This window comes from Bos grunniens, chromosome 12 (genome assembly GCF_055505025.1).
Source record: "Bos grunniens cultivar Pamir isolate PY7600 chromosome 12, Bosgru_T2T1.0, whole genome shotgun sequence".
Taxonomy (NCBI): domain Eukaryota; kingdom Metazoa; phylum Chordata; class Mammalia; order Artiodactyla; family Bovidae; genus Bos; species Bos grunniens.
Genome location: NC_141176.1, coordinates 81,395,906 through 81,413,582, shown reverse-complemented (window position 1 = coordinate 81,413,582; position 17,677 = coordinate 81,395,906). Strand labels below are relative to the sequence as shown.

Below are 17,677 nucleotides of genomic sequence, written 5' to 3'. Positions count from 1 at the left end.
CACAAAGACCCCACTCCAAAGTCAGACACGACTGAACTGAACTGAACTGTCAACCCAACAATGACTTAGCAGCAATACAGTCCCTAGCAGGAACCAGAGGTGGGTGTGAGGAGAGGGCTTAGAGAGGCTCAGCCTTCTTTTTGCTGCTGGTTCTTTCACCCTCCAAGACAGCACATGCTACACGTTGGTTGCAAATGCTCCCACGTGGGCCATGTGTGACACAGCCTGTGGCAGTAGCAGGCCTGGAGAGACTGCTTCCGCTCAGAGAAGGCTTTCCAGTGACCAGGAGAGGCCAGACTTTCAGTGTCTGGTGCAGTTTGCTGGAATGCCCAGATGGACAGCTTCCAAGTGAGCACTGAGGCACAGAAAGGCCGAAAAGCTTCCCGAGGGTCCAGACTGGTGACAGTGGGGTCAGGCTGCCCACCTCTGGATGGCCACCACGGATACCTCCTCCTGCGGGGGTGGGGGGGGGCAGTCACCGAAAGGGCAAGAGTCCCTGGTCTGGTGGACAGAACCACCCAAGGCTTGAAGTGTGTTCCGTAATCAAGGACAAACTCTTTGTTTTGAGGTCGTGGTGCAGACGAGGTAATGGGTGGCTTTAGGGGCTGTGCCACAGCATACGTCTCCAAACACCAGCCACTTGGTGCTGAGCAAGTAAAATCCCATTTCCCTCGGCCAGATACACTCCTGGTACCACTCCGCTGACTCTGCAGAGATGATCCTTTTCACAACTTCCTCTCAATGCTGAGGCTTTTCAAGGAATTTGCAAAAAAGATACTTGATTTTGAAAAAATGAAAACTTAAATGATGATAACTAATACCAAGCCTGACTTCTAAACTCACTTCAATTCCCTATAAGGTGGGTACTATTTTATTCCCATTTTAAAGAGAAGGCAACTAACATACTGAAGTTATTAGCCTGTCTGGAGTCTCAGCACATGTACCGTGTACGCTGAGATTCTGGAACCCAAACAAAGCTTTTAATCAGCTGTCAGGCATGATGGCCCATCTTGTTTCTGTAGTCTATTGGCACACCTGTGAAGTATTGTCTGAACATTTCAAAACAATATTCTGCTACTCTAACTGGAATTTTTTTTTTAAACAATTTTTGTGGTGTTTTACACAAAAACTAAGATTACACTGCTTTGGGATTTCTTAGAAATTGAGTAACTGAGCTACAGTTTATCTTCAAAGAATTTGTATTCATCCACTCAAACATACACAGAAAAAACATGACCAAATATTGTCCAGCAACCGACTATTAAGATTACAGATTGTGTGAGGAAAAAACAGGGGAGGCGGGTGGAGTCAGTCAGTCCAGGATAGTTCTAACACCCTACCTGGTCAGAAGTTCAACTGTTGGAAGTAAAAATCCAACCCCACCCCTTGCAGGTAATTCACTTCCTTCTAAAGCTTCATACCTTCAGGGCTGAGGAAATGAAAGAAGATTTTGGCTATGACTCCTTTGAGGCAGGGAGTTAGGAGGAACAAAGTGATTTCTACAGAACAAGCCAAGAGCCAGATGGTTTGATGCAATACTTGTAGGCAGAATGAAGCTGCACTAATTACTAAGTGAACCGTTCAGCTTAGCTCTTTAGCCCTCCAAATAGGCCGTCATTGAACATGAGATCACGAGGATACAACGCGTAAGGCACTGCAAGTATGCACTGCCCTGTATTTATCAGGAGACCAGGTGCATCATGGATGTTTATTTGCTTATGTATTTACTGATGGTTTTGTTAGTCAAACGACAACTACAGAGTTACAATAAAGTTGACTCTCATTATGGAAATATCATATGAGCTTTAAGACAATTTTTTCTTCAGATTTACAGCATTAAGAAAAATATTCCAAATGAGTTATGCTAAAAATTTCTGACACTTGTGCACGTAGCTTAACCCTCTGTGTTACAAAAGACCCAGAAAATGTAAGGGCCACACACATTTTTTTCCTCTAGAAATAGCTCGGATTCGTAAATATATCATTATTGGCTGTCATGCAAGGCCACTAAACTTGGTACAAAAGAAAAACCACATGAATTTTCATCTTGTAGAGGTGTTAAAAAGGTTTCCCCAGGTAATTTAAAAGAATTGTGTGTCACAATTAGTTACAAGCCCTGGATTTCAGGATCATGTCACATTGTCTTTAAAACCAAACTTCTCTGATTTGGTTCAACTCCAATTATTTATTCTATTTCTATGCAGAAGGATGCAGTCAACCTGCAATTGATTGATCTGTACCCACCTACTTCTTTCAGGGACCTTAGACCCCTGTGACGGGGGTATGTCTTCTGACTTTTTCCAAAAACATTTAAGTAAGTGCTCAGTACAGCCCTCCATAAACAGCAGACTCTCCAAAAAAAAGTACCCATCTTCTGACCATATACCATCTCAAATTAGGTGAGCACACACATTTTTAACGTTTTTAGTAATAAGTTAGAAAAAAAAAAAGGCAAATCTAACTTGCTCCAGTTGATTGCCATCACTACTCGAATGAGCTTTCCAAACAGCATTCTGTTTAAGAAAGGACTGACGGGTTGTCCTACCACATTTTACTCCAACAGGAAGACAGGCTATTAGGGAGCTTCAAATATCCCCTCCCATCATATTAAGAGAGTCAAACAGGTACCACTGAAAGCAATGATCTTCTTGAGAAGTCATTCAACATGGTATGTGCCCTGCCAGATACCAAAGCTTCTGGGCTAGAAACAAAATACAAGTGAAGGGTATTTGCTCCCAACCAAACCATCTTTATATAATTTATTCTACTTTCTACTTCATTTCAGATTTACTTTTAATAAAGTAATGCAAATCATTTAAAGAAAAAAACCTTTAATTTTAAATTCTGATCTAAGCATAAAATTCATTTTTGTGTCACGGTTAAATTCAGTACAAACTATAAAATTGTTAACACTTGAGTTTCAACAGAAATCTAGTAAGACCTCTTAGAAAAATTCCTTAAAGAAACAACAGCAAGTCATTTACTGCTATGAGGTTAATACATAAAGAAAAAAACATTCACACATTTTACTGAATTTATCAGTGAATACTTTTAGCCATAATACTTATCATAAAATTAAAAGTTTAAAAGTTGTGTGTGGCTCCATAGCAATTACAATTTGCAATAAAAATACTAAGCCAAATTCTTTTTTTCTAACAAGAACAATGCTAGCTTTAAAACGACTGAAGTTTGCACATCAATTGTGAATGGCGTAGGTGTATCATAACCTAGCTTAAATTAAAGTGGAAGATGGTAAAAACTAGATGCTTTTAACTTTGAATTGCACGAAGAAAATATCAGGGGGAAACAAAACTCAGAGCCATTGTTAGCCGTTTAAAAAATATTACTCTTATATTAAAAACATTAAATGAATCAAAGCCAGACAGTACTAAATTTTTACACAAACTTCTTTTGTATTTCAACGTTGTTTATTGAGGAGTGAATGAGACTACTGCCAGACATGCCAACGACACTTCACATTCAAGGGCTGGAAGCCAAAAAGCTTTCCAAACTGAGTCACTGCATAAGCCTTTTAGGGAAAAGGATCGAGAGTGACGTAAAATAACATTTTCATGCTTGTTGTTTTTGTCTTCAGCTTTTCTTCAATGTTTGGATCTATGAGCTTGCTGGGTTGAAGGCTTCTTTCTACCCCACAAAAAGGCTCACACTCCAATTAAGAGAATGAACACTAGGTGTACAGCAACTTGTTTTAACACACATCTATGCTGAGGAACGGATCTTAATTAAAGCTGTTTTGTCTTAAGTTTCCTTGTATCTAGTGAGGAAAATTAATTTTATTTCCCTTTCGCCTTCACATGGGTGGGTCACACCAATAGAAAAATACTCTTCAGTGTTACTGCAGGGCTCACGGGACTTCCTCAGTAGTCGGGTGGGGGGAAATCCACTTACACACCATCCTGAAGCCCAGGGCTTCTCGTTCTGCTGTTGTGGCTTTGCAGAAGAATGGCCTACACACAACTCTACCGTTCTCTTTTGCTCAAAAACAAAACAAAGAAACCTAAACAAAAGGGTAAACGTTTATTTGGAGTTAGTTATCTGGTGGTGGTAGTAAGGCCCTTCAGGCAGAGTTCAGGAGCTCCTGTATGGCTGCCTGCTGCTCGGGACTGAGCTGCGCTATGCATTCAGTCCACAGTCCTCCAGAAGTCTAGGAAAGAACAACGTCACATGTTTAGATTTGGCAAAACGGTTACTGGGCAGTACCCTCATAACCATCATTAGGCAGACTGTAACGGCAAAGTACTCTTTCCAGTAGATTAGCTTGATGAACACCACTGTACAAGCAAGACATCTTTTCATTTCTATGAAGTATGTTTCACTCACAGTAAGCTTTCTCATTTGTACATTGATAAAGCTACACCACTTTTGATGACCTGTTCAAGTTATCTACACACATCCACTTAGGGAGGAAAACTTGATTATAAAACATTGGTAGTTGACAGTTACTACGATTAACGTCTCGCCTTTCTGTTTTCACATATATACAGAAAAATAACATAACGAGAATGCTAATCTCAGATTTAAGACAAAGGTTTCAGTTTTAATAGATAATGAGAATATACGGATAGATTATATTAAGTATAATCTATTTGAGGCTTGATGACAAGATAATATAAAAGTGAAATTTCCTTAGCTTGTTGAATTTCTACTCTCTTCCTCTAATAGAAAAAATACAGAAAAACAAAACTAAACAAAAAACCCCCAAACCATTTTAGTTCTTCTTTCCCAATTTAACTAAATCAGCTTACCTGTACTTGGCGAACTACATTGGCCAGACGTTTGGCACAAGGATCATCATGTTTAATTGCCTCATGCATTTCTCCTTCTGCGATTATACTGAATATTTTGGGCAGATTGGTATTGTTTGGGCCAAGGACAATTGGGTGATTACTGAAATAAGAGAAGAAAACCATTATAAATGAAAATTGTAATAGAAAATCACTCAAGCACTCATATATTTTCCCATACCCTTCCCCCAATACCAAATTCTGTTATTAGGTCCTTCCTTATACAATGATCATGCACTAAAATCAACTGCCTTTTAAATCCAGTAGGAGGAAACCTGATTAGCTTTGCAGTTTCTTCCCATGTAAACCATACATATAAGAACAGTTCCTTAACATAAATTTTATTTAGATACTACAGAATGGTTTCTAAAATAAATTTGAAGTTCAAAAAGACTTACAGGCATTTCAAAAGTAAACTGGGAAATGAGTTCCAGTCAAGTTTAACGGAAAGAACCCTAACAGTGAATCTGACTAGTTTCATCTTTTTCATCAGGAAAATTTCAGAGCAGTTATTTCCAAGGGAGAAGATTAAATAGCATGATGGAGAACAGGTCACTTCAGAGGCAAGAACAGGTTAACGCATCTCCACGATGGCTCTGAAGTATTCCTTAATGATGTCCTCAGTGAAAAGACTTCTAGTATTTTTATGACCAGTGAGAACTTAGGCGTGAAGGAATACACACATTGGCCCATTTCTACAAACTCCATGAGACGAGTGGTTGTAGCCCCTGATTTATTTATGAACTAAAAGCAGTAGTTATTAGTGACAGAGCCCAGACCACCAATGGACACAACTTTGATGTGATAGCTTTTGTAACCTCCTGGTTGTTCTAATTCTTAGCAATACTCACAGACACAAAATAACACTAATAACGCCAAAGGTCAAGGGCCAGACCATGAGTGCCCATCTGGTATATTTCCCTTAGACCACTGATTTTTTAATTCAAAGAAAAACACTAGTATTTCAGAGGGTCAAATAACAGTACGAACCCATGTTCTTTCGTCTCATTCTATTAATAAATGATATGCCAATGATGCCTCAGTAAAGCTAATGACTGAATGGATAAAAGAATGAATGAATGGGGTGGAAGACAGAACAGAATCTTCTTTGAATATCTTATTCTATAATGACTCATCTGTTGAACTGAATCGCACATAACTCAAAATTAGATGTGATTATAAGGCACTCCTAACTGTGACAAGGCTTCTTAACCTGATTTATAAACATAGCATTATTAGGACCTGAACGCCTGAGAGGCACGCACAGGAAGCACCAAGCTGCGTGAAGGGAAAGGAAGTAAGGCTGCCCTGTCCCGCTGCCCACCTCTCAATGAGGTCGCAAAGATAATTGAAAGTCTGAACAGCTTCTTCTTTATCCTCATGCAGTGGAAGCCAAGAAAGCCAGTGTGGGAGGACTTCTTCAACGTTCACACAGTCAGGCTTGAACTTCATCATTTTCCCCACCGCTGAGATGCAGTTCTCAGTAGCATTGATGTTTTCTTTGGTCTTAGCATCAGCAGACTGAATAACTCTTACCAGCAGTGGAAGTGCTTCTAAAATAAGCATTTGGAAAGAAGTCAGTCCAAGGCTCATTTACATGCAAATGATCAAAAATATGTCTTATTTTTTGGTCCAGCTACAAATCACAGTGAGAAAATGTTCAAGTGTAAGGAGCACTTTGTTTTCACGACTTCAGAACCATGACAGGGGAGAGGGAGGTTGCCTGGTGTGCTCAGGACCAGCCTCACTACATTAATTTATAGGCCCCCCAAGAGGTCAGCAGTCTCCAGACTTGCACTCCTGATCACCTCAGTGTACTACAGCTTTTAAAAGCCTCCAAGCTCTAGTCCTATGCCGAACTCACAGGGACCCAGACGTGCCTTAAAAGCACGTCCTCCAAGCCCCAGATGAACTGCACCCTGGGACCGGGGCGAGGAGGCGCTGGTCCCACTCAGACTTCATTCCCATCTCTATGCAAATGAGGATGGTAAATGTCTAAGTGCTGTAATAAGGTGTGTGCAAAAGGAAAAGAGAAGGAAGCAGTGTATACTGTTTTCAGGGTCGGGGCAGAAAGCAAGGTAGGGCTAACAGGGATGTCTGGGGCGAAATGCGCGTAACCAGACAAACAGAAGTACCTGTGCAGAAAGGACGGTAGTTATCGCCACCATACTGTGCCATGACTCCCAGGCCATATGCAGCTGCTTGCCTGACTTCCGGGCTGCTGTCACATACGTATTGGAGCATTGGCCTTAAGAAATATTCTGCATATTTAAATGAGGCTGGACTACAGTGTTCTATGACATCATCAAAGATGCAGAGTCCCCACTGTCTGTCTGGCCACGGTCTATGTGGACACTACAAAAGAGACATTCTTTTAAGCTTTGGATACTGGAGTGAAGACTATAAAAGAAACAAACATTCACTATTGGCTGTCATCTCACAGGGATATTCCTGATACAGGTAATGAAAAATAAACATTGCAACAATCAGTTCTTATGAATAACAACCCTCAAACTACAGATTTTCCACCATCTGAAATTACCAAGTATGAGGAAGAATGACAGCAGCATCTACGTACATACATTTACTTTACAAAAAAGACAACGGCAATGCTATATTTAAAAAACACAGCAACAGCAAAAGCTGCAAAACTTTATAGTACTGATTCAACAGGATGTCACATGCCTACATCACTTTTAGAAACATACTGTGCTACAAAGTATCACAAAACACATAATTAAAAGCCAAAAAGGGGTAAATATCCAATGACTGCTTTTAATTTATAATACATGTAAAAAAACTGAATATGTAATGCTATCATCCAGAACCTATGATTGTTGGTGGTACATAATAAAGATCAAAACTGAATTTTCTAGGGTCTACTTTAAAACAAAAACCTGTAACCATTTTGTTTCCACTTATTAATTTAGCAGGGTATAGATAATCTGAAATAATAAAAAGTCAGTTGTATATTTTTAGACTGCATTATAAATTAATTGGACTACAGAAAACCTAATTAGTAAACTTCCAAGCATACACTGAGAAAGTATCCAAGGCAATGCAATAAACTCAGTAAATTAAAGAGGTACGGTGAAAACTATGATTTCTAGGATCCATTTTAACCTGAAAGTGTTAAATTTTAAAATGCTGTAATAGATTTTCAGGTCAACTGTCTAAAATAATTGTCAAAAAGAGGTAATACTCACAATTAGGTTGACAATTAACGGAAGCAGCTGTTCAAACCACGGTAACACTTTTTCCTTGTAGCTACTGAATATTGAATGTAAAATGTCTGACACTTTGGTCAGAATATAAACATCATTATCATCCTAAAAAAAACCAAGTGGGCATACTATGTGTTAAAAAAAGTATGTATGTATTTAAAAAGTGTCCTATTCTTAACATTTATTATAAAAAAAATCTAAGAAACATAGAAAATTAAGTTTCTTGTCACTTTCTTAAGAGCACAGCAAGAGTCCAGAGACTGAGGTTACTCCAGTGATATCTTGTCTGGCAATAAAAAGACAGAAGGAGTATTCAAGTACTGCACTTACTGCAAATACTTTCCTTGGAATGTATTTAAAATAGATGGTTGAAAGACTATCCCAAATTTCAAAGTTTTGAAATGAGTGATTTTACTTTACTATCTTTTGTTTTCTAGGATTTCTCTAGTTTTGGAGTGGGATGGTGGGGAGATGTGGGGTCAGTTATTTACAACACCTCATCCCCGGGAACCATATGCGTGTCAGGGTGAGCACCTGCCGAGGACAGGGATGAGTCCCACGAGCCAGCACGGGTCCATCAGATGGCCACATGCCACGCACGGCAGACCCTACATACAGAGCTGACCTGTGTTGATGGCATCAAGTGGTCTGATGGTAGGAGTTCTGAGTAACAACGTAAAGAATTATGTCAACCACATGCCTATTGTTTATAGGGATAGGGAAATTTGCACAATTCTGTGGTCCAGGGGAAAGAGAGCTGGTATTACAGAAAGACCTGGCCTTAAGCACGAGAGTGTCAACAGTGTGGCTCTAGGCAATCACTTAACATCTGAGTTTGAGTTCACTCATCTTCAAAATGGGGAAAGCACCAGCAGGCACAGATGAGCATTGTGAGAGTGTAGAAGATACGAGGGAACTCCAAAGGTTTGTATGCAAGGTCACTGCGACAAAGCGCACACACAGCACCAGAACACAAACCAGCTAGCCTCAAACCTCTTACTCTCTAAATGAATAAATGAAACACACATCAGATTCTTCTGCTGAAAATTACTAAGAAGTACCTTTTAGGAGAAGTCAGATGAATCAGAAGCTTAAGCATTAATGCAAATGGTCACATAAGTTAAGTTCTAAATGGGGTAACTTACCTCATCTTGTAGTGATTCTTCCACCTGCTCATCATAGTCTTCATCTTGTCTTTTAACTAAAACACACCCAAATAAATGTCTTCTTAAATGGTCGCCAAAAATGGTCAAGAATTACATCCAGAAATAAAAGTGTGGAAAACTTACCTTGCCGCAATTCTTGGTTTTTAAAATGTTCTTCAAGTTTAGCTTTCAGTATACCACCCAATTCTTCAAAGTGTTCATTATTAAGGCATCCATCTCCCATGACTTCAATGCACTAAACATGAGTTTGAGGAAAGAAAGCAACTCTTAAGATTTAAGTGTTTTGGAGTCAAAAGTTAAACTCCATTAAGAATCAGATGGAGGCATTGAGAAAAATGAACATAACTCCTACCCTGAGATTAAACACTAGATACACTTGGATTATATTTGCTACCACACCAGTACTTAAAAAAAAATAATTAAAAAAATATTTTCCCTTTAAACATGTCCTGAGTACGTCTTAAGTGCCAGGAATTATGCTGGGTGTTGCAAATTCAAAGATGGAAAAGACCAACCAGTTTTTAAGAAGCTGTTATCACATGCATACTCTGTATAGAGATGGTGCTGGAGAAAGGCTAAGCTTGTGCCACAAATGGAGGGAATGAGATAAGCAAAGGCATGGAAGCATGCATTCTTTGAAAAGTAACAGAAAATCTGAACTTGAGGAGTGCAAATGGGGCAAAGAATTTTTAAACCCAGTTATGGAGCAAGCTATGGAGTTGTAAGCCTTGGAAAATGGGGGGAGTGACTCAAAAGCAAATTAATGCTTGAGGAAAGGTGACTGAACTGTGAGGGAAAGAAGGAATGGCTTCTGGAGCAGATTAAGTGAGGCACAAGCAAAAAGAAAAAATACAGCAAAAAACAGAGGAATTTAGGAGAGAGAGAAGAGGACAGAGACCAGACTTGACTTGGATGACACCGAAGTGTCATCTGGTGGTTGGATTACTGGGTAAATGACGATGGAAACTAATCAAGACCAGAATACAAAAGCAGCTACTCTTAAAAAGTAAGGAAAAGAGTGATAACACCAAATTAAATATTTTTGGTTGCAAATTATGTTACAGCATAAAAAAAAAAAAACCCCATTTATTTAGTAAGACAAATATATGAACACACAAACTGTTTACACTAATTTTGAAGAGAAAAATATTTACCTTTGCAAAAGAATGCATTATTTCTGAGAGGACATCTGAATCTGGTTCTGTGCCAATGGCCTTGATTAGCGCATCACACATAAAATGCCACATCTGTGTGAGGTACTCAGGACCACGAACCCTCGCACACTCCAGGAGAAGAGGCATGGATTCTGCTGCTGCCACTCGAACGCGTTTTATTGTTAAGGAAAACGTACTCACTCAAACGAACCTTAGACAACATTTAGCGTGATTACTATCCTCAAGATTGTTCTATTGTTTTGCTCAGTTACATACTGAAGTGCTCAGTCAGTTATTAACAGGAGTGCTAGGCAACTTCTGTTTATCTAAGAGTGCTCTCCAAGAGCTTGCGTTCAATATAACCTGTGTATAAAAACTCAAGTCTCCCCGCCCCAAGACATACTTCCTGTCTTTCCAATCACCTACAATATAACAGGAATAAAGGTTCAAATATAACCCCTCAACACAAAAATAACGGAGGAAAGAGCCAGGACTCTCACAGTGTCTCAGGATATACCTATCCCCAAACTTCAGGTAGTACATTTCTTACAAAGGCACCTGAAGTAACGACTTTACTAAGAAAACTACCAATGATCTCTTCCTGAATCAGTCTCTGCAGAGTTGCCTCCCCCATCTAATATCATGTCTAAAATAAATGTCTTGAGAATTCCTCTTAGAAATGATTCTGCCCTGTCCTCAGGCATTACGGGACATCTGCTGGGGAAAAGCCCCCTTCTGTGAAGGACACCACCGTCGGGTACTGCGCAAGGAACCGCAACCAAGGGGCTCTGGGGCCGCAGATCTGCGTGTGTGGCTCTCAATCCACTGTGCTGTCATTTTTTAACCCATCTTAAAATGTGTGTGTGTGCAAAAAAGTGTAAAAATATACCTATACTTATTACAACTACCATTATACTGAAGAGGACAATTGTTACATGAAGATTTATTAAGAGACATTTCTCCCCAGAGGTATTATCCACATTTGAAATGAGCTAGAAAGTTAAGCTGGTCTCTAACCTATTAAAAAGAATCTTACTTTCTTAACATCACCAAAAGACATTTGGGGAAAGTGGCAATACACAATTATAGATATTTGCTAATAAAATCCCAGTCCTTAAAACTCTTCAGTGCTTCACAGAGAACTGGCAAACTAGTGGATAGCTGACATTCTCCTTTTCAGGTTTTTGGCACAAGTGAAACAAAGGCACAAGCAAAGAACCTGAAACCATCATCAGTGCAAACAGAATACTGGTGATGTCCACTTACTTCAGCTAGCACAGAGTCTAGTACTTCTACAACTGAAGTCTATCTAGAAATCTTTTCTGTTCAAAAATTACAGGATATCATCGTGGAAATAAAATTTCAGTAGAGGTACCATGAGTTTGACAACCTGTTCAGTATACTCCACAAAGCCTTCTTTTAACTCCTTAGCATAACAAACCTGAAATGAAAGTATTGGAAGAGAAATCAAGATCCATGTCATGCATTTGTTTTTTATTACAAACTGCAAAACTTAAGGACCACAGAATGCTCTACCCTAACTAGAGTTAACTACTTTTAAAGCTGTATGCAGGACAGGAAATTAGTCAAACTCATGGGAACTGTAAAATGGGAAAGGGCCACGAAACAACTGTAAAATATATTGTCATTTAAAAGGTGGAATGCTTCATATTCTTATTTAGTGTGGGGAAGAATTTAGCAAAAGCTTTCGTACTCTGAAAATACTTCAAACAAAAGATACCACTTAATTAAGGCAATATAAAAAGTTATTTTAAAAACCATGAAAATGTAATCATGGCACATCTCTTCTGTAAATCTGCAGCTATGAGTTTCTGTTTTGAATTTAAAAAAAAATCATTACAACAATCAAATGAAAAAAAAAAACATCGTAATTCTTTTCTCTTTTACCACATTAAAAGATTTGATAATTGTGTTTATGTAACTGTAAAAGATGTTACATTTATATTTTTTCTCAAGTTGATACTATAAAGATTCCAAACTATTTATAAATTATAGGCAAATATGATGGCTCAGTGGTAAACAATACGCCTGCATACAGGAGATGCACAAGATGCAGTTCAGTCTCCGGGTCAGGAAGATCCCCTGGAGGAGCTAATGGCTATCCACTCCAGTATTCTTGCCTGGAGAATTCCACAGACAGAGGAGCCTGGTGAGCTACAGTCCATGTGGCCACAGAGTCTAACACAATAGAGTAAATAAGCACACAGGCGCTGATAAGAGTAAGTTCAAGAGATATGCTTAAATGAATTAGAAAACAATGCCTTGTTAATAGAAAAATAAAATTGAAGTCATTAGTTTTTATTTAGGCTTACTTAACTGCTAGATTTATAATATATCATAAAATGGTTTTTCCAGTGGTCATGTATGGATGTGAGAGTTGGACTGTGAAGAAAGCTGAGCGCTGAAGAATTGATGCTTTTGAACTGTGGTGTTGGAGAAGACTCTTGAGAGTCCCTTGGGCTGCAAGGAGGTCCAACCAGTCCATTCTGAAGGAGATCAGCCCTGGGATTTCTTTGGACAGAATGATGCTAAAGCTGAAACTCCAGTACTTTGGCCACCTTATGTGAAGAGTTGACTCATTGGAAAAGACTCTGATGCTGGGAGGGATTGGGGGAAGGAGGAAAATGGGACAACAGAGGATGAGATGCCTGGATGTCATCACTGACTCGATGGACGTGAGTCTGAGTGAACTCCGGGAGTTGGTGATGGACAGGGAGGCCTGGCGTGCTGCGATTCATGGGGTCGCAAAGAGTCGGACACGACTGAGCGACTGAACTGAACGGAACTAAACTGAATCTCTTAAAAATTTTTTTACTCAAGTTTAGTTGACTCACAAAGCTGTGTTCCCATAGTCTCTTAACCAGTTAATAACAAAACTTACCCCTCCCTGTCTACAACACATACTCATACAGGTTAAGATAATCACTGTAAATATCCTGGTTCTCCTACCATGTCTTTTTTCATACAATGAAATCATACCAATTTTATTTTTAATACTATGAGCACATTTTTTGTTCATTCAAAAACATTCCTTAGCCCCTGTCATACACTAAGCACAAACTGGGCAAAAACCCTTCCCTCAGTTAGCTCTGTAACAGTTTTGTAATACTCCAAGGCACAGTGCTTCCTGATCATCATCTAACAACAGGTATTTGGGCTATTCACTGTATTGGGGCTATTCACTTTGTTCTTGTTATTAAAAATAGCACTGGTAAAGAAAGGTTTCATCCACATGATTTCTTTAGGATTGAAATCTGTAAGTAGAAATGTTGAGTCTAAAGGTTTCTATATCTTATTTCTTAAAGAATACATTCCTGGCTCTTCAAACTAACTTCTTCAATAACTATAAAAAGCACTCCTATGAAATATATTTACACACACACATGTATTCATGAGAAGTTGTAAAATAAAGTTTAGTAAACATAATTACCAGCATCTGACAAGCAGTTGACTTTTCTTCCAGTCCTGCAGTTTTAATACCAAAACTTTGCTGATCTCCAAGGTTCACAAATTCCCAACCATCATCATCACTCATGTTCTCCATGTCTTGAGCTATTAACAAAGAATCAAAGCAAATTCATTTTAACTTTGTTAAAAATGATAACAAGGAGAACTCCTACAAGTGCCACTTCCTCATGAAGACACCTACTATCTAGAAGGGCTACTTCAGGCTTAATTGAAGCTGTCTTCATTAAAGGCCCCATCACCACCGGTAGGTACTGCTGAAATTCTTTCCCAAGGATTTTGCACATCCTGGCCCATGCGGAGATCATGTAAGAGATCTGGGGGGGGGGGGGGGGGAACAATTAAAAATTAAATTTAAATTGATGTTTCAAAAATGTGTAAAGCCCCTTTCCCCTTCTCATAGAAATGATGTTTTATTTTGGCCCTTCAAGCAACAAGTGCGCTAAAGACCACATACTTATAATGTTCGGAAACAATAAAGTCACTGAGAACTTACTTCTTCATGAGGATACAGACAACAGGTGAGGCAAGAGACAGACCAGTGCTATGTCTTATGTTTTCCTGTTTTCAAGAAGCAGTACATAACAGCACATGAATCATGTAACAAAAATCCACTTAGACTTATCAACCCCTGGCCGCTAATTTTCCCCAAGGCAGGACTTTACCTGACTTTGCCTACAGCCTAACACTCCACTCAGTCAATATTAATCACCCCTTTCTCCTCTTTGTTTAAGTTTTCTGTGTAGGGGGTTGTCCACATTTAAGATACCTCTTCTACTACTCAATTTAGGAAGACTTTAATTACTACAAAGTACCCTAGAGAATCTGGTTCTATTTCATCTCTATTGCCCACAAAGGGATTTTTACCCTCTGGTATCTATTTATATACTTGTTTACCTCATGTGGCTGCATGTGCAAACACACTCCCCTACTCCTAATTTCAAAAACAAAACCAAAAAAAGTTTGAAAAACAAAACAAAACAAAACATTTTAAGTATGGAAAACAATTACAGCATGGCTGTGCAAAGTTAAAATTTAATCCAACAATTATTTATTGAATGCTCATTGTGCAGCAGGCACTGGGAGTATCACCAAGAATAGGATAGACATTTGTGACATTATTACAACCGGGTCCTAAGCACCCACCACTGAGACTTGTACTGGCCAGGAAATCTGGGCAGGAGTTAGAAAGGCTGAGTGGGAACGGCTCTTTCTAAGCTACAGGATGTTTGTTCCTGGGCAGAGAAAAGAGCACAACACATTCTAAAATTGTTGGTTGCGACATTTCTTCTGCTTTAGAAAGGGGAAGGAAGTCACGTGGCACTGAACGGGCCAGGAGAGATCCAAACGGACATGTCTTGGAAGTGGATGGATAAATAAACCCTGTGTTCAGTGACTGAAGTCACAACCCTATGGAGGAAAACCAAAGCCACGACTGTGGATGACACTGCTCAAGGGAAGCGAGGAGATCCGAGCACCTAGGATAATGGAGATCAGCAGCACCAAAAACCTTCAGTCATAAGAGCAGCAGCCTGAAAATCGACTGAGGAAAAACACGGTGTGCAAAAGTAAACACGTGTATGCACACACGGTGTGGAAAGCCAGTGAAGAATGCCCCTGAAACCAGGGGTTGTATTACCTCAAGAAACCTATTGCTCAATTTTTCTTCTCAGTATTTAGCCCTGCGCTATCAACCAGGATGGAGGGGACCATGCGCGCTGCTTTACCTGAGGGTCGTCATCTTCCATGTCACTGAAGTCTGTTTGCGTCTTCAGCAACAGCTGCATCACGTCAGAGGCATCCTGCATGAACTGGAGTAAAGTTTGGGGAAGACACATGTTACTCACGTATATCTCATCACAGAGATACCACTGCCACCTAATTTTGTTTCTCACATAATAAATCTCTCTCCCCAAATCTATTAACATTTCCCGCGTGAGTTTTAACCCCTCAGATAAAAGTACTATATAGAGAAGTTGTCACATATACTTCAACAGATTTAGTGCTCTAGAATTTCTAGAAAAATGTTTTTCAGTTAAAGTCAAAATGAATTACAGTATAAAGATAGTTCTCGTGTCATCCAGTTTTGGTCCATGGCTTATGCATTTCCAGCAGTAAAAAGATAACTCAAATTCAGAAAAGCAATTCTGGATTGCTCTCTAGCTTCCCTGGTGGCTCAGTGGTAAAGAATCCACCTGCAATGCAGGAGACCCTGGTTCAATCCCTGAGTCGGGAAGATCCCCTGGAAGAGGAAATGGCAACCCACTCCAGTATCCTTTCTGTGAAAATCCTACTAGGGACAGAGGAGCCTGGTGGGCTATGGTCCGTGGGACTGCAAACTTGGACACGACTGAGTGACTGAGCTGCAAAAGCTGTATGATTTTCACTTCTCTGTTTAGTTTTGGCTATCTCCACTGTATAAACAGGCAGTGCTGCACAAAGATAGTTTGAAAGCCAAAATACAGAGTATGGAACATAAAAATGTTTTACTGACTAGGTTCTCAGTGTCTCCCAGAAAACTATTTGTAAGATAAAAGTGCTAGTTGTGGAGGAGACCAGAGAGAAAGGTTTTATGTTGAAAGCTCTGAGAATCAGAATGGGAGGGGCTGATAACAGAAACTTTTTTGGGGTTAGCTTTGACAGCTGAGATGCTGGCTAGGATGAAAAACACATGGGCCAATGGTCCTTTTTAATTATTTTCTGAAGATCTAAATGCATATTTCTCTTGGGACACTCAAAGCTTTGGGGATTAACAGGATTGCAACTGGAATGTTCCCAAGCACTTTTTTAGTTTTTAAAAAAAATTTTTTCAGTCACACCCTGAGGCATGTGGGTCTTAGTTTCCTGACCAGGGATGGAACCTGTGCCCCCTGCACTGGAAGACAGAGTCTCAATCACTGGACTTGGGTCCCCCGAGCATATGTTTAAACATGGGTAAAACTGAACATATGGGTCTGGAATTCCGCAAGCCTCCAGAGATAAGACTGCACATGTAAGGGAAGGTTTCAAAAGCATGACTGAGTTAAGAAGAAACCTTATTAGCAATGAAAAAATGAAGCTGATAATTTATATATAAAATTAAAGTAATACAAGAATAAGATGATGGAAAACAACTAAATCTTTAGAAAACCTCTTATCAGAAAGAAAAAAATCCTCTGGTACCCTTGATGCCCCCAAAGCCAGATGACACACAACAAACCCAACACATTGTTGACAAGTCACTTACCTTTTCCTTCCCAACAGCCAGACCAATGAGGCTGATGCACTCAATAGTTTTTCCTCTGAGAAGTCTGAGTTCCTTTTGAACCGCATTCTCGACAATGTGCTTCAGTGACGGCATGAATAAGTCATAGTAGGGGACAAATTTTTCTTCTGCAGTATCTGCAACTGATGCAATAGACGTCACAACTTGTTCCAAAACTAACTTGGTGCCTTTCTGGATCAACTGGAAGGAAGACAACAGAACATCAGCCCCACAGAGGAGAAGATGGGGCAAGCACTCCCGGCCAGTTCCCGAGGGCTGCACTGAGACTGCACGCTGAGCCCACCCTACAGCAGCCAGAGTGGAGACTAGGTCTCAGCGCAAACTGAAGAGCCCCCGCTGAACTATCTGTGAGGTGTTCTCTCCTGTCAGCACAGCGCTCCTCACTTGTGTCCACTTTATCTCAAAGCACGGCTAATTCTCCAGCATAAATGTGAACTCCCTTAAATTTTTGTATCCAGCAAGCTTAATTTTACTCATTGTTCTTCATTTATTTCCACTACTTAATTTTATATATTGTGCTGTCCGATTAGGTCGTGGAGAAAGTTCCCTTTATGGCCCATTCCTTTATTTTCTATTT

The 17,677-nt window shown here is 39.6% G+C and overlaps 1 protein-coding gene across 1 annotated transcript in view; it reads right to left on the bottom strand.

Annotated features, from left to right (window-relative positions):
- Nucleotides 1-3,409: 3,409 nt before the first annotated feature.
- IPO5 (importin 5) overlaps nt 3,410-17,677 on the bottom strand; it is a 40,403-nt gene continuing 26,135 nt past the window's right edge. The window contains exons 14-26 of the mRNA XM_086330329.1: nt 17,062-17,280; nt 15,563-15,646; nt 14,020-14,152; nt 13,801-13,922; nt 11,694-11,790; nt 10,350-10,522; nt 9,319-9,430; nt 9,175-9,230; nt 8,012-8,134; nt 6,941-7,160; nt 6,130-6,358; nt 4,767-4,908; nt 3,410-4,165 (exon numbers count right to left, since the gene is read on the bottom strand). Coding sequence (XP_086186455.1) covers nt 4,079-4,165; nt 4,767-4,908; nt 6,130-6,358; nt 6,941-7,160; nt 8,012-8,134; nt 9,175-9,230; nt 9,319-9,430; nt 10,350-10,522; nt 11,694-11,790; nt 13,801-13,922; nt 14,020-14,152; nt 15,563-15,646; nt 17,062-17,280 — 1,797 coding nt within the window. The 3' untranslated portion in view covers nt 3,410-4,078. The remainder of the gene's footprint in view (nt 4,166-4,766; nt 4,909-6,129; nt 6,359-6,940; nt 7,161-8,011; nt 8,135-9,174; nt 9,231-9,318; nt 9,431-10,349; nt 10,523-11,693; nt 11,791-13,800; nt 13,923-14,019; nt 14,153-15,562; nt 15,647-17,061; nt 17,281-17,677) is intronic.